The sequence below is a fragment of the Oncorhynchus masou genome, chromosome 32, assembly GCF_036934945.1.
Source record: "Oncorhynchus masou masou isolate Uvic2021 chromosome 32, UVic_Omas_1.1, whole genome shotgun sequence".
NCBI classification, from domain to species: domain Eukaryota; kingdom Metazoa; phylum Chordata; class Actinopteri; order Salmoniformes; family Salmonidae; genus Oncorhynchus; species Oncorhynchus masou.
Window position 1 is genome coordinate 64,811,645 of NC_088243.1, and position 25,031 is coordinate 64,836,675.

Consider the following 25,031-nt stretch of genomic DNA (forward strand, 5'->3'; position numbering starts at 1 on the left):
ATAGAGACAGTTCCTTATGTCAAACACTACTCCAATACTGTGCACTGACAAAAGTAGCAGTATTATTGTAGTACATCAAATAAAATTGTATTTGTCACATGCACCGAACACAACAGGTGTAGACCTTACTGTGAAATGTATACTTACAAGCCCTTAACCAACAATGCAGTTCAAGAAAGAGTTAAGAAAATATTTGCTAAATAAACTAAGCAAAAAAAAGTTACACAATAAGATAACAATAATGAAGCTATATACGGGGGCTACCGGTACCGAGTCAATGTGCAGGGGTATGGGTTCGTCGAGGTAATTGAGCTCATATCCACATGTAGGTAGGGGTAAATTGACTATGCATAGATAATAAACAGCGAGTAGCAGCAGCGTAAACTGTTCAGGAGTCTTATGGCTTGGATTTCGAAGCTGTTAAGAAGCCTTTTGGACCTAGACGCGGCGCTCCGGTACCGCTTGCCGTGTGGTAGCAGAGAGAACCGTCTATGACTTGGGTGGCTGGAGTTTTTTATAATTTTTAGGGCTTTCCTCTGACACCACCTGGTTTAGAGGTCCTGGATGGCAGGAAGCTTGGCCCCAGTGATGTATTGGGCTGTACGCACTACCCCCTGTAGCACCTTGTGTTTGGATACCGAGCTGCTGCCATACCAGGCGGTGATGCAATCAGTCAGGATCCTCTCGATGGTACAGCTGTAAAATCTTTGGAGGATCTGGGGACCCATGCAAAATCTTTTCAGTCTCCTGAGGGAGAATAGGCATTGTCGTGCCCTCTTCACAACTGTCTTGGTGTGTTTGGACCATGATGGTTTGTTTTTGATGGGGACACCAAGGAACTTGAAGCTCTCGACCTGCTCCACTACAGCCCCGTCGATGTGATTCGGGGAGTGCTCAGCCCTCCTTTTCCTGTAGTCTACAATCAGCTCATTTGTTGTGCTCAAGTTGAGGGACAGCTCCTCTTTATAGGCTGTCTCATCATTGTCGGTGATCAGGCCTACCACTATTGTGTCGTCTGCAAACATAATGATGGTGTTGGAGTCGTGCTAAACCACTCAGTCGTGGGTGAACAGGGAGTGTAGGAGGGGACTAAGCCCCCCTGAGGGACCCCCATGTTGACGATCAGCATGGCAGATGTGTTTTTGCTTACCCTTACCACCTGGGGGCGGCCCGTCAGGAAGTCCATGATCCAGTTGCAGAGGTAGGTGTTTAGTCCCAGGGTCCTTAGCTTAGTTATGAGCTTTGAGGGCACCATGGTGTTGAACGCTGAGCTGTAGTCATTCACTAGCATTATCACGTAGGTGTTCTTTTTGTCCAGGTAGGAAAGGGCAGTGTGGAGTGCAATAGAGATTGCGTCATATGTGGGGCGGTATGCGAATTGGAGTGTGTCTAGGGTTTCTGGGATGATGGTGTTGGTGTAAGCCATGACCAGCCTTTCAAAACACTTCAGGGCTACAGATGTACAGTGTTACTACACAGGTATACAAGTATACCCAGTATACCCAATATTAATGGCAAGTGTTTCACCATTACAAAACAGCAATATCATATACTACAGTAGATTTTCAAATCTCAAGTATCACAGGATTATTTATAGTTCCTTTGCAATGTCTCCATCTGCTGGACATAAACCACAGTGGGGTTCCTCCTTTTTTGTCACACCCAGGCTTTGATTCGATTGGACGAATATGATTTCCACGACTTCCTTTTAGCTATCCCATTGGGTACCTGAGCTGTCACTTGCCTTTACGGAACAGAACAATAACATTCAGGGAGAAAATGGCGGAGGATAGCGTCCCAGATTTAACCAGACCTCAAATGTATTTATTTGGTGAGCACGTCTGTACTGCCACGATAAATTCCACTGCACAGTTAGTAATAGCAGACATTTGTACTTTGTTACATAGATATGACTCTCCCAAACACACCAAATGTCTATATTAAGCTAGTAATGCATATGAGCTTCTCGCGCCAATTCAGAAATACCCTCTTTTGTTTGCAAGCTAGCTAGCAGGCTAGCTAGCTTAATTTGTTATCAATGATACTGTTACATTTCTGTTTTCAATGTGGAATGTCTACAGCTATTTGCTTAGAGTTTGCTAACCTGTGTGTTGTGAACATCAGGTTGTGCACTCAAATCGGACAAAAAGGAGTTCAAAGTCGAGGTGGAGGACGATGATGCGGATCATCAGCTGTCACTCAAAGCAGTAAGATTATGATGCCAGTTCTGAGATCGAGTTTCCATTACAGAATATCATAATATTGTAGCTAGCTAGCTACTTGCCCAACATTTCATCATGGCGTTTTAAAACAATAATAATGTATTAGGTCGTGACAACTGATGCATTTCACTATGCTACAACTAACGTTACTGTGAGGTAATTTAATTTTAATAATTCAGCTAGCTGTATGTTCTTAAATTTTCTTCATCAAGTCCATTTATTTTTACACTTTCTGCAGTATATTTGTCTTTGCACCTGTGCAGACTGGCACCCGTTAAAGAATTTCTTTTGACAAATACAATGGAAACTTGTATTTTATGTAATGGAATATCTAGTCTATTTCACCTGTTTCCCTTTTGTTGCATTACTTTTGGAAAATAACAGAAAACCCTTTGTACCAGTACACCACAATACCAAGTTCACCTTTGTCAACATAATGAGTAGAGATTTCGACTAGTCACAGTTCTTTGATGTGTATTTAAAGGAATAACATATTCATCAACAGACAAAGTTTTTCTTTGTTTTCTTTGTTTTCTGCTCCTTTTCCTACCTTTGCAAATGACCCTGTTCCTCTCCTCTAAATAGATATCCTCATTGTAACATTCTTTCAGTCACTCCCTATTTGCCACCAAGCAAATATGGTGATTGACAGACAAATGAGGGAGACTGGAGGGTATTGGCGTGTTCCAACATGGAAAAACATACAATATCATATCTGTGAAACAGCTGTTGGTGTTGCAGGTGTGCCTGGGTGCGGAGGCCGAGGATAAGTTTCATACGGTGGAGATCGAGGGCGTCACATACGACGGAAAGACCACCAAAATTCCACTGGCTGTGCTGAAGCCGTCCGTGCTGCCCTCTGTGAGTGTTTTAGAATGATGAATCGCCCTAGTTCGTGCTCTTACTCACCTTAAGCTTTAGGAATGTTCTTTTAACCCTGTCCCTTATTCCACTTTTGTAATAGCGAAAAACACTCCACTCCATTACCATGCAATTACTCAAATAACGTGTTGTTACTGTAGTAATTACAGTGTTTCTACACAGATGCTACAGGTATTTTTGGCCATGACCCAAGTCACAACACTGGGATGGATTCAATGAACCACACAACCTATTACTATCTTTCCTCACGCTACATTTGTGGCTATAGAGACGGCGACCTACGCTTCTTATTTAGTAAATATTTTCTTAACTCTATTTCTTGAACTGGATTGTTGGTTAAGGGCTTAATCATTTCACAGTAATGTCTTCGGCGCATGTGACAAATACAATTTGATTGGATTATGACAAGGCCATGCTAGTGATGGGCTAATTCTCCATGATGTCAGCCTGGTTTCTACTAAAGCAAAGATGGGCAACTTTGATGGGGGTGAGGGCCACAAAAAATTCTGAACTCATGTGGGGCCGCAGTGGCTTGGGGGTCTATGCACCCACATCTATACCCACACATCAGTCAGAGCCAGCACTAGCCTTTTGGGGACCTAAGTGACATTTTTTTGGGGGGAGCCCACCAAAACAATCTATAATAATAAAATATTGCCGTTTTAAAGCAAGTTTTCTATAATTCTTCACATGTTAACATAGGGTGGAGAAAAAGCTGTTTTATAATTAACTTCATACAATTCTACAAATTTGTCCATGGAGTGGAGAGAAAAATGTGCAGTTTTACAGCTAATTTCCTGCAATTCTCCACATTTTGCCATAGGGTGGAGAGAAATCTTTGCAGTTTTTAAAATGATATCTGAGTGAGAGTGACTAACAAAATCAATGGGGGGCCCCCAGCTAGACTAACTTACCAATAGATAAAAAGTGCTCTGTGACTGACACAAGATAAAAAAGTGATGCACAACCACATTTCAAAATTGCAGCTTGTGTATTCTAATATTCTAACTCTCAGCAGTAAGTTGAGACCCTGACTGAATTCCCCCAAAACATTTTGTTTTTTGGGGGGGATTGATCCACGATCCTAAAAAAAAGGCTGCTAGTCGCCCATCCCTGTCCTAAAATAATCCAGTTTCTGCATATTAAATGGAAAAATCTGAGTGCCGGCCTGGTCCAGAGAACACTATCGCCGTTTCTGACTTCTATTGTAACATGCTTGGCTTGTTGGCTGCTGCGTGGCTTGTGTGTGTTTTGGTTCTGATTCAGGCTTGAAAACACTCGCTGTGAGTGGATAATTGCGTTACTTTATGGAAGTTATCACTACCTGAACACTTCAACAGTAGTTACTCTAATACCTACACCTGTGTTTTGTTTGGTTACCATCACCACCAGAACAATGGCCTGGTACTTAGGAATTCACATTCACAACCGGCTGCATCCACAACTTTTATATTTAACAAGCAGATACAAGTGAATAGATGTTTTGATTTTAAAATGGTAATACATGTATAGAGCATTTGATAAGACCCTTTTGCTAGCAGATCAATGGGATTTCTTCCCCATGGGGAAAAAGCTAGTTTAATTTACATTCTCTGATGTCATTTATGACATACTTCTACGTTTGATAGTTTCAGCTGCTCATAAATGTGAAACAATTCAAAATATTGATCCTTTTGTTTCACATTTTAATGCTCTCCCCTGTTTGGCAGGTGAGTTTAGGAGGGTTTGAGATCACCCCTCCAGTAACCTTCCGTCTCCAGTCTGGCTGTGGACCAGTGTACATCAGTGGACAGCATTTTGTCAGTGAGTGACTCTTTATTTGCAGTCTGCTGGTTTAGTTGTTTGCGTACTCTCTTCGGGCTTAATATAAGGTGACATTTTGACAGTACAAGACGTCAGCGCTGAATGCGTAACCTAATCTCAACTTGTAGGTGTGAAGGACTCTGATGAGGAAGAGGAGGAAAACAACACATCACCTGTGAAGAGGCTGTCAAGCTTGACCTCAGGGAAGCGTCCTGCTCCGGTATGTTCCTCCTGCTGTGTTAACTCATGCAACAGGCACATAATGGGAGAAATATATTGTATTGTATTCAACTGCATACATCAGGCCTTGTTAACAACAGTTTTACATACATTGTGTTTATTTCCCTTTGCAGAAGAAACTGAAAATGGAGTCAGATGATGATGATGATAGCGATGAAGATGACGACGAGTATGAATGTTCTCATTTTGTATTTTTGGTTGTTTGGTGTGTCTTGTGTCATGTGCTTTTGATGGGCCACCATTAGATAGCCTGACAAATAGATGTTCTTGTTCTATTCATTGTAGTGATGATGACGACGATAGTGATGAAGATGAGAGTGAGGTGAAGGTACAGAAAGTTCCAGCCAAACCAACCATAAAGAAAGTAAGCCCTGTTATTCTCTGTTCACAAACGTAGCGACCACAAGACCTTGACTAATGACACTGGGTATAGATGATGTACCTGATATGTCCACTAGGTGTCATGTTAGACAAAGACTTGTCCATGTAGCCGAGCGCCAATAGGAGATCCAACAAGTAGTATTATGTCATCTTAGATAGCTAGGACTGTGACACATAACACCAGACCTTGGAATAGACACAGGATAAGATGTTTCACAACATAATGTAAAATGCTTTAGGCATATTTTATTGTCTTACATCAAGTCTCATTTGTTGTATTGCGTATCAGTGTCAAAGACCATTTTGTCAAATTCTTGTTATTATTGCAAGTCTGGTAAACTAGACATGTTTTTAGTGCTCTGATTTGCACTCGCTGACCGGCGGCCATTTTGCTGGAGACGAAGCGGGGGAAACTTTTTCATCTTGTTCCCTCTAGTACCCATCTGGTTTTTCGAGACTAAAACACAGGGTCTGCGGGTATAATGATTGGATTTCTCCTCTGTAATCTACCTGAACACTCACTGTTTCACCAGTATCGTGCAGAGCGAGACGCAGTAAAGACAACTTGATTAACACAGCCCACACGTCTAGGCTTGGGAATTCCCATTTCCTTAACCCCACGCCCCTGCCCCCTCTCCTCGATAACTTACCTAGGTCTACATGTCCTGTCCCTCTGTCCTCCTGCTGTCTATCTTTCGCTTTCATTCCTCACTTTATTCTCACACACCGCCCCCCTTCTCTTGTCCAACAGTTTCTCATCGCACCTGGCCTTTGTCTTAGAACAGTGTGTGTGTTTGTGTGGCTGTGTATCGTTGTGTGTGTTTGTGATTTGAACTGTGCCAGGCCGAGAGAGATGAAAGCGAGGCAGATGCACATACCTGATGTGAGCACTGATTGTAGCCCCAGGGCCAGATGACAGCTGAGCCTTTCTGTCACCTGTTGATTTATTCTGCTATCCCCTCTACAGACACATCTTTATTCTACTTCCTCTTCTTTTCTTTGCTCTCTTAACTCTTTGTCATGCTCATACTGCATTATAGTGATGAACAGTGACAGCATGGGTATTAATACGCTTCCTGGGTTGAAACACTGAGAGGATGGCGAGCATACTAATTACTGTTCCCCCAATACACTATTTTACTAATTTCCCATTTCTCTCCTTTTGAAGATCTGACTGAAGTAGTTTATATAGACAGGCAGGCAGTCTATTTTGACAACGGCAACACGTTTTTGCTGTCAACATGTCGTCATCCCAAATTAAAAGATTAGTGGAAATTGGGTTTTCTATTTTGTATGGTGCTTCCTGCATGTCTCCTAACTAGTTCTGTTGTCTCTCAGAGCCCGGAGCCTTTGGGGAAGAAGCCGAAAAGTGTGACATGGGCGCAGAATGGCTCACCAGGGAAACAATGGGGACCATCAGCTAAACCTCAAACCAAGGTAGGTCAACTCTTACACCTGTTTAGACCTCTTTAGAACAACATGAAACCAGAGTAATTACTCGCATCCAAATGAAGCACTGGTGTCTGCTCCCAAAAGTGGTCTTTTCATTTGGCTGGTAAATTGTAGAGTTTTCAATCTATGGGTAGGCTGGACACCTGACATTTTTAACAATGTTTTTTTTCTGATAAAAACTAGTTCATTGCATCCGCCGTGGAGCCCAGTTTCATAATATTACCATATGTCCCAGCTGTTTGCTGTAGTTTTGAAGTAATCACGGAATAATAGGCCTTATTTTAGGGCATTTTTCACCCTGCCAGCTCCTGTTAGTTCTATTGAGCACCAACTCGCTTTTGGAACGTTCTATTTCCAGCTTATTGTTCTACGTCACAATGTCTGCTTTGCTATTGTTGGCAATGAGACCTGCCCACGTTGCTGGTCGTTCAAATGTAAACAACAACTAAAAATTACTCATGGAATTCTGAGGTCGTCGCATTGTTTTCTATGGGTGAAATATAGGTATGTCTACCTATTTCGCCAAATATCTCGCAATGTGTATATTTTCCTTTTTAAAAATAAATTACACACCATTTTAATCATGAGAATCTCCTCTTTCTAATTATGTAAGGCTGGGTAGTGTATTCCATTGTCATCAAACGCTACACCAAAAATAGTCAGAAGTTACAATTTTTTCCTACTTCCTTGTTATGCAGACATAAGCACACTTGGCACATTCGAGGTACGGATGTTTACTTTCTACACAGGTTGTTATTTTTCAGTTTCGTCCTAAGAACAGATTGTAGTGGTAAAATAAAAAGGGATACATTTTTTTGTGCCATTTAGGCTAAATGGAATTCTAAGGTTCACTCCAGTCAAAACAGGCACTGCCAACGTTTGATTCCATTCATTTGCTTTGGGCGCGCACTAGTGTTCCAGCTTAGCCAACGCTCTTTTGAAATTTTTCAGACTTGAGTGAATTTTGACTCGTTCTATTGTCCAGCCTACTATTGGATAAGATCATGTGATTCCAAAATAGGCCTGGAGCTGAGGAGGCAAGGAGAGATTCCAAAGAGTTGTTTGTGGTTAGGCAGTTCCAAAGCAGGCAGTTTAAAGGGGCAGTCCAAAAGCAGACAGTTTAAAGGTGCATTTGTGGTCTAGGCTTCAAAATAAACTCATGGAAAACACATGTTCTCAGCCAGCTAGTTTAGAGAGAAGAATCTTAATAACAGTGTTATGCTGTTGAACATGGAAAATGGAAGATATCTTTCAGCATATAGGAGTTGTGATGTGCATAGAGCATACACATCAGCTGTTTGTTCCATGAAATTGCTGTTCATGGGGGACAGTATAGAAAATCCTGCGTGCCCTAGCCACATATATGTTAAGTTTGTCACAAGAGACCACATTTTCTGTAAATAAATCTTATTAATACCGATGTATTTACGTAGTAGTTACACAGTCACATTTGAATGTTCACAATAAGACACATGCTTATTATGTAAGAGTTGTCTGCTCATAAGACCACTGTTCCAGAAGTACTTGCCAAACCTTCAGCAAGCTGCATTTAATTAAAGAACTGCAAAAGAATGTGATTAGTCCAAGTAGCAATTAGCTCAAGACTGGTGCTTAATTACTCAGGTGGAATTTCTTGGACAGCGGCCTTACAAACCCGAGGATTGAACTCTCTCTGTGTTAAACAAACACATCTGACCCCTGAACACGTTTCCCAGGATGGGGTTTAAGACCACGACCCCTCAGCCTGACCTACCGTTTTGAGTTGCAGACCACCTTTGAAGCCATAACACCCCTCCCTCCCACCTTTGCAACCTTCTCATTTTCCACCCCTCCTTAAGAATGCCCTAATCAGCCCCTCCACCCACCCACCCACGTAGTCCCCCAAATGAGTCTAGCTTAACTTGAAACAGTAGCAGTGACCTTTTGTCGCAGTCATTTCTCTCTTGTGTTGACATAAAGTAGACTAGACTCGAACAGCTACAGGTTGTTTTTGCCTTAATCAAATTACAAATGTACTTAAATTAATGTATGTGAACCTCTCATTTAGATATTAAAAACTTCATAGCAGTGTCTCAAAAATTCAATCTCATTTTCTCTCTAACAATATGTCAGGAAGGACGCCTTCAACACTTCCTGTCATGACAAGAAATTATCAAAATCCTCACAGCACATTGTTTCGGACTGACAACTGTACCCTTTGTACGTGATGTCAGACACTAATGCGGTGAGATGAGGTGAGGTGAGACTTGCTATGCTAATCACCCGGGGTGTTGCGTAGCCCTCGGGGCAGCGTGCGGTATGGTAGAGCAAACGCTTGCTAATCTAGCTAATTCTGTAATGGTCGCTGTTCACCACGTCACGACAGCCGTTGTTAAAATGCTGGTGGGGATTAACCAACAGGCTAACCTCCGAAACCTCCGCAGTGTTTTCCCTAAGTACATGGAGTAACCAGACAAATAAAAAAAATAGCCAGCCAGGGAGTTCTGGGATGGGGGGGTTTAGTTTTCCTCCATTTCCGCTCAGCTGCCCGCAGCCCTGTTCAGTGAGCACGCAGAGTCACTCTGCTACAGAGCAGGAGGGGAGGGTCGAGGAAAGGGGACAGTGGGAGTTAGAGGCTGAAAGGGAGGAGAGTAGGGCCGAAGATGACGCATGGCCTCCTGTGTAGGGGCTGAGTGGGTATGGTTGGAGAGTTAGTATCATTAGCTTTTATAACCTTCAGTCTTTTTACTTTTATCATTTTTTGGAGAAGATTGAGGCTTTCTCCACTAGCAATTGTTCTTGCAGTGATGATTCAACATCTTCATCACATTTTTTCACAATTTATCTGCAGAAAAAAAACCAATGGTAGCGATTCAGTTCCCGGCATCACTTTGAAGACCTGTTCAAAAAGAGGCATTCGTTTGCAAACAACCCATCACTAGGCTACACTGACAAGTCACTTTAGAGATCACTGACGAGTCACTGTGGAGATCACTGACGAGTCACTTTGGAGATTACTGACGAGTCACTTTGGAGATCACTGACGAGTCACTTTGGAGATCACTGACGAGTCACTTTGGAGATCACTGACAAGTCACTTTGGAGATCACTGACGAGTCACTTTGGAGATCACTGACGAGTCACTTTGGAGATCACTGACGAGTCACTTTGGAGATCACTGACGAGTCACTTTGGAGATCACTGACGAGTCACTTTGGAGATCACTGACGAGATCACTGACGAGTCACTTTGGAGATCACTGACGAGTCACTTTGGAGATCACTGACGAGTCACTTTGGAGATCACTAACGAGTCACTTTGGAGATCACTGACGAGTCACTTTAGAGATCACTGATGAGTCATTGGCATGTCTTGACATGGGCTTCGACTCCTAGGAAAATAAAAAACAAGATCTTTGGTTTATTGTCCCGATGAGAAGCTATGGACATATAACTACGTTGTATGATTTATGAATATCAAAGAGACATAGGAGATTTCCTTTATTCAGTCAGATCGACACCTTTTATGAACTAGCCAACACTTGCTGTTCGGTCGTCAGTCAAAGCACAGTAAATAGCCTATGCACCCCGACTCCATGGCTGGCTATATGAAACACGCAAAAAAAAAAAAAAAGTTTCAAAAAACAATAATTACGTAGATTTCAACTCATCGTACACATTTACATTACATGGGACGTGTAAATTCACTCACAGTAGACGATGAAGAAGCATCATGCTCTCCCTCCTCTGTAAATTTGACTGCAACCGCAGTGTACAAAATTAACCAGTACCGAGAGGCAGGACAGACAGACAGCAGACTGACAAACCAGCAGTGTTCCCCTATCATCGCTCGCTTTGTGACTGACAGGCGCCTGTCCTGTCAGTAGCTCACTAGAACGTGCATATCATTCATTCTAGAGGGAAAAGGCTATATAAACTTTTCTGACAAGCGAATTTAATATTTTAAATGAAAAGAAGCCTAGTTAGTTTATGGAAACTAACTAGGCTTAGGGAAAACCCCGGCCTCCTGCCAGTTTAACCCCCCAGTCCCACCCTACCTAACCCCGACCCCCTTCCCTCAGCCACCCCTCCACCCCTTTCCACAGCCTCCTCACACCCCTCGCTTCCTGGACACACCTTCTCCCAATTGCTCTCATTATGAGTGTTTGATGTCAGGGGCAGCAGGCAGGTTTCTCCCAGAGGAAGCAGGCGTTTTCTTAGTGCACGTGACTGGTCATTAGGGTGGCTCGTCAGATCCTTTGCCAGTACCTTTCTCACCATATTTATTAACTCTTTGTCCCGTTGTCCACGCTTTTTGGTTCCAGGAAAATGGGTCGATATGACTGTCATTTGAGTTTGTTGGTCTGAAGTTGAGTCATCTATGGTGTGTTAGTGCTTTTGATTGATGGAAGTTGAAGCAGGCTGCCTGCTCTGTGATGATGCCTCCGAGCAGACGCCACAGTCATAAAACTGTAAGATGCTCTGCCTGGGGTTCTCCTGAGAAGACCTACATCCTCAGTTTTGGCAACTGATGGACACCCAGTTCAATTTGCATCTGTGTCTTGCCAACCTGTTAACGATTATTTTAATCACATCTCAAATTTTCCAGATTTTTCAATTGTGCTGCTTGAATAAAGTTGAGAGGGAAAAACGTTTTTTTTTTAGTCTTGGGAGTCGGAAGTTTCTCAGCGAACCGTCTTTTGTCTCCTTACCCGAGCTCCAAAGCCCTCCTACAAGACACCAAAGGGACAATTACTACCTCACTCAGACTTAGCCGGCAGAAGTGTCATCATGACCATGTGTTTGAATCGGAGGCAAGCGATTACCTGAAATGCTAGCGTGCAAGTGATTAAGTCACATGTCCCATCTGTAATCAGTGTCTGGTGCAGATTAAACAGCATGCTCTGTCTATCTATCAGCTGTTTCAGGTCCACAGCTGTCCTTTGGAAGTGGAGAGCCGCCCCCAAATAATAAATACGCCGGACTTTTCTTGGCCGGGAGCCAGTGGCATTTGGGTGTTTTTAGAGTCGGAGGTGTGAGGGTGTGTGTGTGTATTTGTGCGTTTCTTTTGTCCTCTAATTTGATACCTTTGATCTGTGCGATGAATGCCGATTTCTGCGGAGGAAAGAGAAAATTATTGCATTCTCCAAAGGGAAGAAAAAAAGAACCATGGTCTTGTTTTTTAACCTTTCGGTTCAATCTATTTCTTAAACCCGCCTCTACTTTTGTAAAGAGGTTTCTTTATTCATCCCACAATCAAGATACTGTATCTAGTGTCTGTTATTATTTCAGGTAATGATCCGTGTTTACACATTACTTTTAATATGCTTCAAATACAATGGTTTGAATTAGCAACAAGCCTCTTGTCACTGTCCGGATCCACACACTTGTTGTGGACGCACACAAACTGATGTTGCCGTGGTGAATCTGGGTGACATATAATTCAAACGTGTTAACTTTGAATATACTATCGCCATTGGCTCCCATCACCTCTTTAGCTGCTATCTTCACATCAGTTATTGTACAGTTGAAGTCGGAAGTTTACATACAGATTAGCCAAATACGTTTAAACTCAGTTCTTCACAATTCCTGACATTTAATCCTAGTAAAAATTCCCTGTCTTAGGTCAGTTAGTATCACCACTTTATTTTAAGAATGTGAAATGTCAGAATAATAGTAGAGAGAATGATTTATTTCAGATTTTATTTCTTTCATCACATTCCCAGTGGGTCAGAAGTTTAAAAACACTCAATTAATATTTGGTAGTATTGCCTTTAAATTGTTTATCTTGGGTCAAACTTTTGGGTAGCCTTCACCAAGCTTCCCACAATCAGTTGGGTGAATGTTGGCCCATTCCTCCTGACAGAGCTGGTGTAACTGAGTCAGGTTTGTAGGCCTCCTTGCTCGCACACGCTTTTTCAGTTCTGCCCACAAATTTTCTATAGGATTGAGGTCAGAGCTTTGTGATGGCTACTCCAATACCTTGACTTTGTTGTCCTTAAGCCATTTTGCCACAACTTTGGAAGTGTGCTTGGGGTCATTGTCCATTTGGAGATCCATTTGCGACCAAGCCTTAACTTCCTGACTGATGTCTTGAGATATTGCTTCAATATATCCACATACTTTTCCTACCTCATAATGTCATCAATTTTGTGAAGTGCACCAGTCCCTCCTGCAGCAAAGAACCCCCACAACATGATGCTGCCAACCCCGTGCTTCACTGTTGGGATGGTGTTCTTCGGCTTGCAAGCCTCCCCTTTTTCCTCCAAACATAACGATGGTCATTATGGCCAAAGAGTTCTATTTTTGTTTCATCAGACCAGAGGACATTTCTCCAAAAAGTACAATCTTTGTCCCCATGTGCAGTTGCAAACCGTAGTCTGGCTTTTTTATGGCGGTTTTGGAGCAGTGGCTTCTTCCTTGCTAAGCGGCCTTTCAGGTTAGGCCTTGAAATACATCCACAGGTACACCTCCAATTGACTCAAATGATGTCAATTAGCCTACAAAAGCCATGACATAATTTTCTTGAATTTTCCAAGCTGTTTAAAGGCCTTAGTGTATGTAAACTTCTGACCCACTGGAATTGTGATACAGTGAATTATAAGTGAAATAATCTGTCTGTAAACAATTGTTGGAAAAATTACTTGTGTCATGTACAAAGCAGATGTCCTAACCGACTTGCCAAAACTGTAGTTTGTTAACAAGAAATTTGTGGAGTGGTTGAAAAACGAGTTTTAATGACTCTAACCTAAGTGTATGTAAACTTCCGACTTCAACTGTATGTTTATATCGAAAATTCAAAACAACAAAGATCTTTTCAAAACCTTTTGACATCATGCACCATCATTTATTGATTTAAAAAATATATATTTTACCTTTATTTAACTAGGCAAGTCAGTTAAGAACAAATTCTTATTTTCAATGACGGCCTTGAGCACGGTTACATGTACACAATGATATGATTATTGTGCGTAGCCGGATTGATTTAATAGTTTGTTTAAAACCTTTGCATGAAGAAAGATTTCCATAAGAATCCTTTTCACATGAAAAATCTAAAATCAGGCTACTGATGGGACTTTTGATAAATGCAGAAAATGTTATTTTTGCGATACCGTTTTGATTCTCAGTTCTGACATGGAGTTTGTATGTGAAAGCTCTTTCTACGATGTGTGCTTTCAGTTTTTCCGAACTCACTTCACTCGTGCATCAGAGGGGGACGTTTGCGCTACTGGTCCTGGCACATGTGCAGATCAAATACACCGCTGGGACATTGATTTAAGCTGTTTACATGTCCTTATAATTAGAGGGATTGCTCAGAACCAGGTGTTTTAATCGGTGTATGCTTACTTTGATTATGACAGATTTAAGATAAGCAGAGTAAGGTGTTTACTTGACTACTGCCATACTCGGCCTACTGCCATAATCAATTTTATATTGAATTATTAGTCTCCATGTAAACATACTCATTAGCCTTTTACACTTGTTTGAATTGGCCTATATGAATGTTTCTAACAGAGAAAAATATGAAAAGCATATGCATGACCATCGTAGCAATTGAAAGAGAACAGCTTGGAGATCATGGGGAAATTATTAGACCAAAGTTGAGGACACAACAGTTCACTTGACAAGACTGAATCCAAACACACTGTTACACTGTTAATTGTATGTGAATTTTACATTTACTGTAATTTTCAACTCATTTGTTGATAACAAATTCTGAAAGTATTTTGGATACATTCAGTAACATGATTAGAATATGTGGAGTAGATGCAACATAGACCAACACAGGTTCATTCTATTCAGAACAACCCAGGGCATGATGCCATGTCATCTTGTAACTGTACATCAAACATAGTGATCATGAACGTTGACACTACAGTGCCTTCGGAAAGTATTCAGACCTCTTGACTTTTTCCACATTTTGTTTTACGTTACAGACTTATTCCAAAATGTAGTAAATAAATAAAAATCCTCAGCAATCGACACAGAATACCCCATAATGACAAAGCAAAACAGGTTTTTAGACATTTTTGATGATTTATTAAAATAAAAACTGAAATACCTTATTCACCTAAGTATTCAGCCCCTTTGCTATGAGACTCGAAATTGAGCTCAGGTGCATCCTGTTTCCATTGATCATCCTTGAGATGTTTCTACAACTTGATTGTAGTCCACCTGTGGTAAATTCAATTGATTGAACATGGTTTCGAAAGGCACACACCTGTCTATATAAGGTCCCACAGTTGAAAGTGCATGTCAGAGAAAAAAACAGGGAGGTGAGCAAGAACCTGATGGTCACTCTGACAGAGCTCTAGTGTTCCTCTGTGGAGATGGGAGAACCTTCCAGAAGGACAACACTCTCGAGCACTCCACCAATCAGGTCTTTATGGTAGAGTGGCCCGGCGGAAGCCACTCCTCAGTAAAAGGCACATGACAGCCCTCTTGGAGTTTGCCAAAAGGCACCTAAAGACTCTCAGACCATGAGAAACAAGATTCCCTAGTCTGATGAAACCAAGATTGTACTCTTTGGCCTGATTGCCAAGCATCACGTCTAGAGGAAACTTGGCAGCATCCCTATGGGGATGCATGGTGGTGTCAGCATCATGCTGTGGGGATGTTTTTCAGTGGCAGGTACTGGGAGACTAGTTAGGATCAAGGCAAAGATGAATGGAGCAAAGTACAGAGATATCCTTGATGATAACCTGCTCCAGAGCACTCAGGTCCTCAGACTAGGGTGAAGGTTCACCTTCCAACAGGACAATGACCCTAAGCACACAGCCAAGACATCACAGGAGTGGCTTCAGGACAAGTCTCTGAATGTCCTTGAGTGGCCTAGCCAGAGCCTGGACTTGAACCCAATTGAACATCTCTGGAGAGACCTGAAAATAGCTGTGCAGCGATGCTTCCTATCCAACCTGACAGAGCTTGAGAGGATCTGCATAGAAGAATGTGAGAAACTCCCCAAATACAGGTGTGCCAAGCTTGTAGCGTCATACTCAAGAAGACTCAATGCTGTAATCATTGCCAAAGGTGCTTCAAGAAAGTACTGAGTAAAGTGTCTGAATACTTATGTAAATGTTTTTTTATTTTCTATAATTTACCCCCAAAAATTACAAACCTGTTTTTATTTTTTCATTATGTAGTATTGTGTGTAGATTAATGAGTTGGGAAACAATTTAAACCATTTTAGAATAAGGCTGTAACGTAACAAAATGTGGCAAAAGTCAAGTGGTCTGAATACTTCCCGAAGTGACTGTATGTGACATGAGTTTTATGATATGGTAATGTAAGTGCACATTTGGACAAACGGGTGTTTGGCTTGCTTGTAAGACATCAAAACGTTATTTATTATAATCCTCTTAATTTACAGCATTTCTCTCACTCAGACAATAAAAATGTGCAAAAGTTGCCCAATTAGCAGGAGGGATGGGGGCAACTTTTTATCACTTGCGGTGCTGAAGTTCAGAACGGCTGTCAGTCAAAACCCATACAGCGCTGTGAAGCACATAGCCAGAGCTGTGATGTAATGTATAGCATTTTAATGTAGAGCCACTGCATTCCAATTTAGGCGTATGTGTAAATTAAAGGTGATTCTGATCAGTGCCCAAATCTGCAATTTTCAACCCGTACAAGTGTAAAGGGAAACCACTGTCACGTCAAGACGCTAATACGCACAACTGGAGAGGTAATATGATGCTCTTCACAAAACCCTGATAGGAGGGTGCCGGTCATTATTTTCACTGTACTACGGTGCTGGTGCGGGTAAAACATTTTTTAAGGCAACCGTCAAGTGTTCACTAGGATCAAAAATGTTAGAAAATGGTCATAATAAAAAGCACTCTTTCTTTCAGTTATTTCTTCAGTCGCCTGACAGAAAGCCTCTCCAACAAGGTCCCTCTCCCTTAGTTTCAAACACAGCTCCAGCCGTCAATGAAACCCTGCAATCACAGTGGATTCCAGCCGGTCCGGCATGTAGGAACAGGCTCCCTGCTTGTGTAACATGCAGCCGCGGCGTATGGCGTGTCAAAGTGTGTCACACTCACACACTCCTAATTGAGGACCTCTGGGGCCAAGTCCGCCCGGCTCTGGACACACCTGTAGCCCTGTTAATGCTATGTTGGCGGAGAGCTCTGTGAGGCTCACACACGCTGTATGCACACACATACACACAAAAAAAGGAAACAAGTGACATTTATGACAATCAAATGTCAGCTTACATAATTGCTATGAGGGGATAAAGTCTCTCACCACTATATAGGGCCTCTGAGTTCGTAATATTACTCAATATTACTTCTCTTCCCGTACAAAAAAAATCATGAAAAGTGTTAGTTGGCTGCTTTTCACACTAAGCCATAGCGCAAAAACATTTTGCGAAAGGCGAGCAAGCGGTCACTGCTCTTCTCATGAGATAGTGACCCGTTTCACAGTGTCAGTCTGGGGGAGTTAACCTGCCACTGAAAAACAAATCTTTTTTCTGCTCCTCTTGGCAAACAACCCTCCCCAGAGCTCTGTTGCTCAACGCTAAAGTCTGGGCTTGCCCTCGACTGCTTGGAAGCAATAAAAGGATAATTTGTACCCACCATATTTGTCAAAAGGTGGTGTAATTAGGGTAGAATGTGGTGTGTGTTTGCTTTAATCCCCTTCCAGCTGGTTGCTCTCACCCCAATAGAGGAACCTTTCTCACTCACAGTAAATAGGTCAGGATAGGGGCTGGAACCAGCGCACTGAGCACAGCCTGGGCTGGCCAATTCATGAGCTACAACCAATGACTTGATGCCAGTTGGGAATAGGGATGGGCATTTTAAATTATTTCACTATTCAAATAATGATACTTTTCCTGATATCTGTGTTGTCGTAATTTTGTATAAAAAAAAAAAAAAATTAATTGGAGACTTGCTTGCGTGACTCGAGAGAGAGCCAGCGCACTGCGCTCTGCTTGTTTCAGCAGAAGGCTGGGGGAAGGGCGAGAGAGGAGCAGTGGCCGGTGTGTGACAGTCTGTGTGGCACGGAGGAAGAGAGATAGTGAAAGCAGCCAAACTGACTTGTGCTAGGAGTTAGACAAACTTGTTGCTGCAATAGGTTATCCCATCTGTTAGTACCTGTCTTGACTGCATCAAATCGTTGTAAAGAAACTAGCTAGCTACAGTAGCCAGTTAGTTAGCCAGCTAGCTAGCCTGTTAAACTCTGAGTGGTCGTTTTGGGCCCTGTACAGAGCCCGGTGACAAAATGTTCAACAGATAATAGAAAGTGACATATCATTTGAAAATTACAGGTCTTGTCTTTTTGGAAATCAAACTCAAATCTTACTGCCAGACAGGTGATATATTTATATCAATGGATAGGTAGAGACTTCAGCTTCCACCTCATATATGTAAATCATTCCTTTACGACATTTCACAAGCCCTGCGCCTCCATTAGGTAAAAGGTCAGACATTTTTAAAATGTATTTTTTTAAATCCTTTTGGAACAGACATTGGTGACATATTTTATCTCTAACCTAGACCTTCAAATTTCTTATTCCACGGGGACAATTGGGGGACCCACCCCCCAACCCCAAATTCTCAATTAAACTAAATTTCAGGTTTTTTTGGTCTGCTCTATCCCGGGCTCTGTAGGAGTCACATTTGTTTCTGATCCATTTATCTGAATCCCACAGTTCGTACCTCTAAGACCAAAGTTACTTTATGAGGATAATATACAATATTATGCGTCGTCTATGAAATGCCACCAGTGGGAGTCAGAGTTTAACAGGCTAGGTAAAGTAGCAAGACTAATTGAGGCTATGTTGGTTGATCATTTTTGCCTACTCCTTCTCATTTAGCCAACTTAATTCCCTAATTTTAATTCCATTTTGCATTGATTAGAAATCTCCCACTTCACTTGCTACACATGGCCTCTGACTGTAGTGCCGCTGTGATTGGAGAGTAACAAAACGCTACACGTGTGAAATGTGTGTAGGCTACCGGTTGGTCTTCATTATGGGGCGCACTCATACAAACTGTCATACAACTGTTGTTTTATAAAAAATGTGAATGTAATGGTCTATCGTTGTAGGCTATGTAGCAATTTTTAAACCAAGCCTTTTCATTGTTAAAATAGGCCCATATTTTTTTTTCTGCTAAAAAATTCATACTCTCCCAAGTAATCGAATACTAATGTCCCCTTTAATTTTCAAATAACCATGCCCATCTCTCGTTGGGATCGTGCAAGTGGCCTAGATGTCACTCATAGATACATTGACGGGATATACTTGGAGGGTTTTGGCCAATGGACAGTGGTTTTCTTATAGGGCGGAGGAATACACTAAAAACCTATGTAGCCTACATTGAGACTAGTGCTTATTGACAGCCATCTAGACATAGCCTAAGTGTCAACCTTTCAGTTAGGCTGGTTAGTTACTGGAACAAGCACACCACTGAATGATACTGTGAATGATGTTGATCTTGTTTGACTTGCAGACACCAGTGGGAGGAAAAGAAAAAAGGCAGAAGGAAAAGTCTGGAGCTGGCCCATCCAATGTTCTCACCGTGCCTGAAATCAAGAGCAAGCTAGTGTCGGCAGCCAAAGAGGTAAAACAGTTGTTTTCATGCTTCCAACATAGAGCTTTGAGAAAATGCTGCTCCGTATCTTAAAGGCCCAATGCAACAGATTATCGCGATATCAAATCATTTATGGGTAACAATTAAGTACCTTAGTGTAATTGTTTTTCAGTTCAAATGCAACAAAAACTAAAAAAATCAACAACAAAAAACTATTCTTGAGCAATTGTTTTGCTAGGACTTTCTGGGAGTGGTCTGAGTGAGCACTTATAAGAGGGGCCTAATGGGAGGGATATGAACCTGAAAACCTATTGGCAGACATGTTTAGAACGCTCTTTGTTATTGGTCTATTAATTTATGCCGCTTGGTGATGTCACCAGGCAAGCCAAAACCCCACCAATGTAAAAGATGCCGATTAGAAAGTCCTGTGTAAATTGTATTTCCAACCAGCAACTATCTGGAATTAACTCTGATCACATATTTTCATACTTTTACAGTGTTAATTTCATCAGCTGTTGTACTATATTATACAAAACACAGGAAAAACAGAATTTGGACTGCACTGGGCCTATTAGCAAAAGTCCACGGGTTATCTTTATTAGTGGTTATTCCTCCCTCTGCACGGTTGCAGACATAACATGCCATAAACGCCGTAGTTGTCTTGGTAACAAAAGTATTCTCTGAAGACAATTCAGCAGTACCAATTTAGGGAAAACGGATGTCCTGTTTTTCCCCTCTGAGACTGCAGCGTGTGTGCGAATAACCTCTGACCTTGCCAATGGCCACCAGGTCTGTTGTGGGGTACTGACCACTGGCGCTCACACAGCCATGACGTCATACAGAGGGATTAGCTTATTGTCTTCTTCTCTTACAGCCACTTCAGACTGGATGGACCACACGTGTCAGCTTTACACCGCCACCTCATATTTGCCTCGTGTGAATGATACAGAATTGTAGGCTATACATGTTATGTAATATTGGTAATAATGTTGTTTTCCCTACAGTTTGATTTAATGTCTCACCCAGATTAAACATATTTACTGTCTCTTTTCCATCAGGGAAAACCTTTTCCAAAGACCGAGCAGAAGTTTGAAAACTATGCCAAAAGTGCTTTCAGGATGTCAGACAGAAAAGTAAGTATTTTTCTTGTCTTGGTAGTGAAAGTGTTTTGCATTGCAGTTGTTTAGATAACGATTGTCATTAATTGCTGAATACATTTTTAAAATATATAACACCTAGCTTAAAAACAAAAGGTTTTGCCCACTGTGTCCCAGTTATTTCAGATAGTTTTGTTGCAGTGAAATATGTTCATGTTGGGTCTTCGGTCTCTTAAGGGATAGAATGGGAGTAGACCTGCTGAGGCAAAGTCTTCCCCATTGATTTACTGCCGTAGTTCTCTACCAAGTGTCTTTTGTAGAACTAATGAACGGACCGGAGGTATGCGAATGGTACCAGTCTCTCACATGTTCAAGGTCTTTGACTAAGTGAAGGAATATTTCTCTAGATGGATTTAGGGCTACTGGACTCTAGTACTACCTGTTCTTAGAAATGCTGACGTAACGCAGGGACTCTATGTACATTTAGGATTGTTTTTACTCACGTCATTGCAGCACCTAGTTGTAGTTTACTTGGAGTATTTAAGTAAAAGAGTCCTTTTATCTTCACCACATGGTGCCAAGATGGTATTCACTAATCACCATTATATCCCAGTTTAGTTTCTGGGAACAATTGGAATTGGAATGTTTATGTCAAAAAAAAAAAAACTTTTAAATGGGAATGCGTGTGTGCGTTTATTGTGTGTGTGTGTGCTAGGAAGGGTCACAAACCAGGTTCTCTTTTTATTAATGAGGAAGCCTTTGAGATCCCACAGCCTGACATGTTAAGGCCTCCATTAAGATTGTGCTGTCAGCAGCAGCAGTTGTTTGTGCAGGTGAAAACTCTATAGACTGCAAGGTGCGGTCAGGGGGAGGCTTGATCCCAGTGTGTAGAACACATCTGTGGAAGCGATTTGGTTCCAAAGCCAAAGACTTTGAGATGTGTCAGACTCCTAGTCATTCTTTCTGGTATGTACTATTGCCCCCACCCAACCCCTTGTACCCCTAAATGCCGTCTCAGTTCATTGTTCCCCAGGCAAGGCAAGGCAAGGCGCCCACTAAAGGCATTCTGTAGTAAAAGTGAGTCATGGACTCATAACTCTCTGCTATGCAGCACGTCATTTGGATGCATTATAATTAGTCTCTCTCTCTCTCTCTGTCATACAGGTGGTTAGAGACCTCTGGAACTTTGTACAAACATTGAAAACAGAGAAGAAATAAGTAATTGTATTTCTTACAGTTACATTAGATATGTTTTGCTTTCTCTATGCTTTTATTTCCCCAATAACATTGAAGGTGCAATGTTTAAACCCATTACTAAGAGCATCAGTGAATACGTGTAACAATGTCACCCCTGCTAAAGAACTGGTTGTTAGCCTACTGTTGGTGCCCATCAGGATACCATAGGCCTTTGAACTATGGTGATGTTTTGCCAACTGTTTTATATGTTAAATATGACCCAGCCTATTAAAGGAATAGTTCATACATCATTTTCAAATTGCATAGGCTGTTGTCCGTCGACCCAGTTTTAGGTGCATATGTGGGTTATTTAGTTAATTTCACCAGCATCTGGTTAGCTCAGTTAGCTAACCAGAGCTGGTTAGCATTCTTAGCATGTCCATTAGTATCATTTGTGGCAATGCTAGGATAAACATTCCAAAGCAACCATATCACCCCAGAAGATGATCGGTAGTAATTAAGTGCATGATTTCATTACCCTTGCTTTGTGAAGTAACTGGGTTGATAGACGGAAGCCTAGGTAAGTTCGGAAATGTATGTTTTTATCATGTATTTTTAGTTAACTGTTCCTTGAAGGATTGTGTTTGTATAAATCCTGATGACATTGTTGTTTGTAAATAGTCCGTACAATTAAATGTGCTATGATGGCAGCTTCAGAATAATGTAGATCTGTGTAATTATGGTTTTTCAATCTCCTCTGGTTCTGGCTTCTGTATTTTAGTATTTCGTGTTCATTTGAACATTTCTCTCTAGTTTAGCATTGTTTTTTTGTTTTGTTTTATCCTGTAAACACGTTATGTTTTGGTCTTGTTATGTTCTAGCGAGGTTAGTTGTTAATACTGTACTGGAAAATATACTGCTAGTCAAGAGCCCTCTTAAATTTGATGTCTTGGTAAGTGTATTGACTGTGGAATGATAAGATACTGTTGTTAACCCAATTATGAGTAAAAAGTCAAGAGAATAGAAATTGTTTATTAAAGACATTTCATCACTCACTGAGAAAAACGATCAATGAACCACATGCTCCATTAACTGCAATTGGATCTTACATGTTTATTATATTTGGGCTGATTTTCAGTTGCATGGTGTGAAAGTCGACAGGAGGAAGAAAGGCATTGGACAATTTCATGAGAGTACTTGTAATTTGATTTGCTATTTGAAGGATTCTTGATACGTACGATGCATGTCAGTTCATAGTGGTTGTTTAGTTATGGCTTGTTAAGATCAACTTATCTGTCCATTTTTATCTGTCTGTTTTTTATACCTTTTACCAGAATAAACCAAATCTAACCCTGTGGCATTTGTAATACAGCTTCACTTTTAGTAGAGTAATCGGCTTTCACACTTAGGCTCATTTCACTAAATTCATACTGTAGTCTAAACTCAGTTTTTCACAATTCCTGACCTTTAATTAGAGTAAATATTCCATATTTTAGGTCAGTTAGAATCACCACAGAATAATAAAGAAAATGATTTATTTCAGCTTTTATTTTTTTCATCACATTCCCAGTGGGTCAGAAGTTTACATACACTCAATTAGTATTTGGTAGCATTGCCTTTAAATTGTTTAATTTGTGTCAAACGTTTCGGGTACCCTTCCAATACCTTGACTTTCTTGTCTTAAGCCATTTTGCCACAACTTTGGAAGTATGCTTGGGGTCATTGTCCATTTTGAGAACCATTTGTGACCAAGCTTTAACTTCCTGACTGATGTCTTGAGATGTTGCTTCAATATATCCACATAATTTTACTACCTCATGAAGCCATCTATTTTGTCTGCACCAGTCCCCCCTGCAACAAAGAACCCTCACAACATGATGCTGTTTCACAGTTGGGATGGTGTTCTTCGGCCTGCAAGCCTCCCCCTTTTTCCTCCAAACATAACGATGGTCATTATGGCCAGACAGTTCTATTTTTGTTTCATCAGACCAGAGGACATTTCTCCAAAAAGTACAATCTTTGTCCCCATGTGCAGTTGCAAACCGTAGTCTGGCTTTTTTATGGCGGTTTTGGAGCAGTGGCTTCTTCCTTGCTTAGTGGCCTTTCAGGTTATGTCGATATAGGTTATGTCGATATAGGACTCGTTTTCCTGTGGATATAGATACTTTTGTACCTGTTTCCTCCAGCATCTTCACAAGGTCCTTTGCTGTTGTTTGGGATTGATTTGCACTTTTCGCATCAAAGTATTCTCTAGGAGACAGAACGCGTCTCCATCCTGAGCTGTATGACGGCTGCGTGGTCCCAAGGTGTTTACACTTGTGTACTATTGTTTGTACAGATGAACGTGGTACCTTCAGGCATTTGGAAATTTCTCCCAAGGATGAACCAGACTTGTGGAGGTCTACAATTGTTTTGTGAGGTCTTGGCTGATTTCTTTTGATTTTCCCATGATGTCAAGCAAAGAGGCACTGAGTTTGAAGGTAGGCCTTGAAATACATCCACAGGTACACCTCCAATTGACTCAAATGATGTCAATTAGTCAATCAGAAGCTTCTAAATCCATGACATCATTTTCTGGAATTTTCCAAGCTGTTTAAAGGTACTGTCAACTTAGTGTATGTAAACTTCTGACCCACTGGAATTGTGATACAGTGAATTATAAGTGAAATAGTCTGTCTGTAAACAATTGTTGGAAAAATGACTTGTTTCATGCACAAAGTAGATGTCCTAACCGACTTGCCAAAACTGTAGTTTGGTAGCAAGAAATTTGTTGCCAAAACTAGTTTGGTAACAAGAAATTTGTGGAGTGGTTGAAAAACAAGTTTTAATGACTCCAACCTAAGTGTATGTAAAATTCCGAATTCAACTGTGCATTAAAAAAATATATATATTTTACCTTTATTTAATTAGGCAAATTCTTATTTTAAATGACGGCCTAGAAACAGTGGGTTAACTGCCTTGTTCAGGGGCAGAACGACAGATTTTTAACTTGTCAGTTCGGGCTGTCACATGACAAAGAATATAGCATTGGTTATACAGTACCAGTCAAAAGTTTGGACACACCTACTCATTTAAAAAAAAACATTTTTTATCTCCCCTTTATTTATCCAGGTAGGCTAGTTGAGAACAAGTTCTCATTTACAACTGCGACCTGGCCAAGATAAAGCAAAGCATTGCGACACAAAAAACAACACAGTTACACATGGAATAAACAAACATACAGTCAATAACACAATAGGAAAAAGGTATGCATACAGTGTG

The 25,031-nt window shown here is 41.2% G+C and overlaps 1 protein-coding gene across 1 annotated transcript; it reads left to right on the forward strand.

Moving 5' to 3' along the window:
* The first annotated feature begins 1,754 nt into the window (after positions 1 to 1,754).
* npm1b (nucleophosmin 1b) lies at positions 1,755 to 23,127 on the forward strand. The gene is made up of 11 exons (XM_064954862.1): positions 1,755 to 1,831; positions 2,125 to 2,207; positions 2,964 to 3,083; positions 4,814 to 4,907; positions 5,036 to 5,127; positions 5,261 to 5,316; positions 5,433 to 5,511; positions 6,867 to 6,965; positions 19,417 to 19,527; positions 20,556 to 20,630; positions 21,759 to 23,127. Exons 1-11 carry the CDS (start codon positions 1,780 to 1,782, stop codon positions 21,810 to 21,812), a joined length of 915 nt encoding a protein of 304 aa, XP_064810934.1. The 5' UTR covers positions 1,755 to 1,779; the 3' UTR covers positions 21,813 to 23,127.
* The last annotated feature ends 1,904 nt before the right edge of the window (positions 23,128 to 25,031 follow it).

Excerpts from the sequence above, each read along its gene's own strand:
- npm1b (XM_064954862.1), top strand. The coding sequence starts at position 1,780 with ATGGCGGAGGATAGCGTCCCAGATTTAACCAGACCTCAAATGTATTTA. Across the intron at positions 2,208-2,963 it reads ATCAGCTGTCACTCAAAGCA|GTGTGCCTGGGTGCGGAGGC; the intron begins GTAAGATTATGA and ends TTGGTGTTGCAG. Across the intron at positions 4,908-5,035 it reads CAGTGGACAGCATTTTGTCA|GTGTGAAGGACTCTGATGAG; the intron begins GTGAGTGACTCT and ends CTCAACTTGTAG.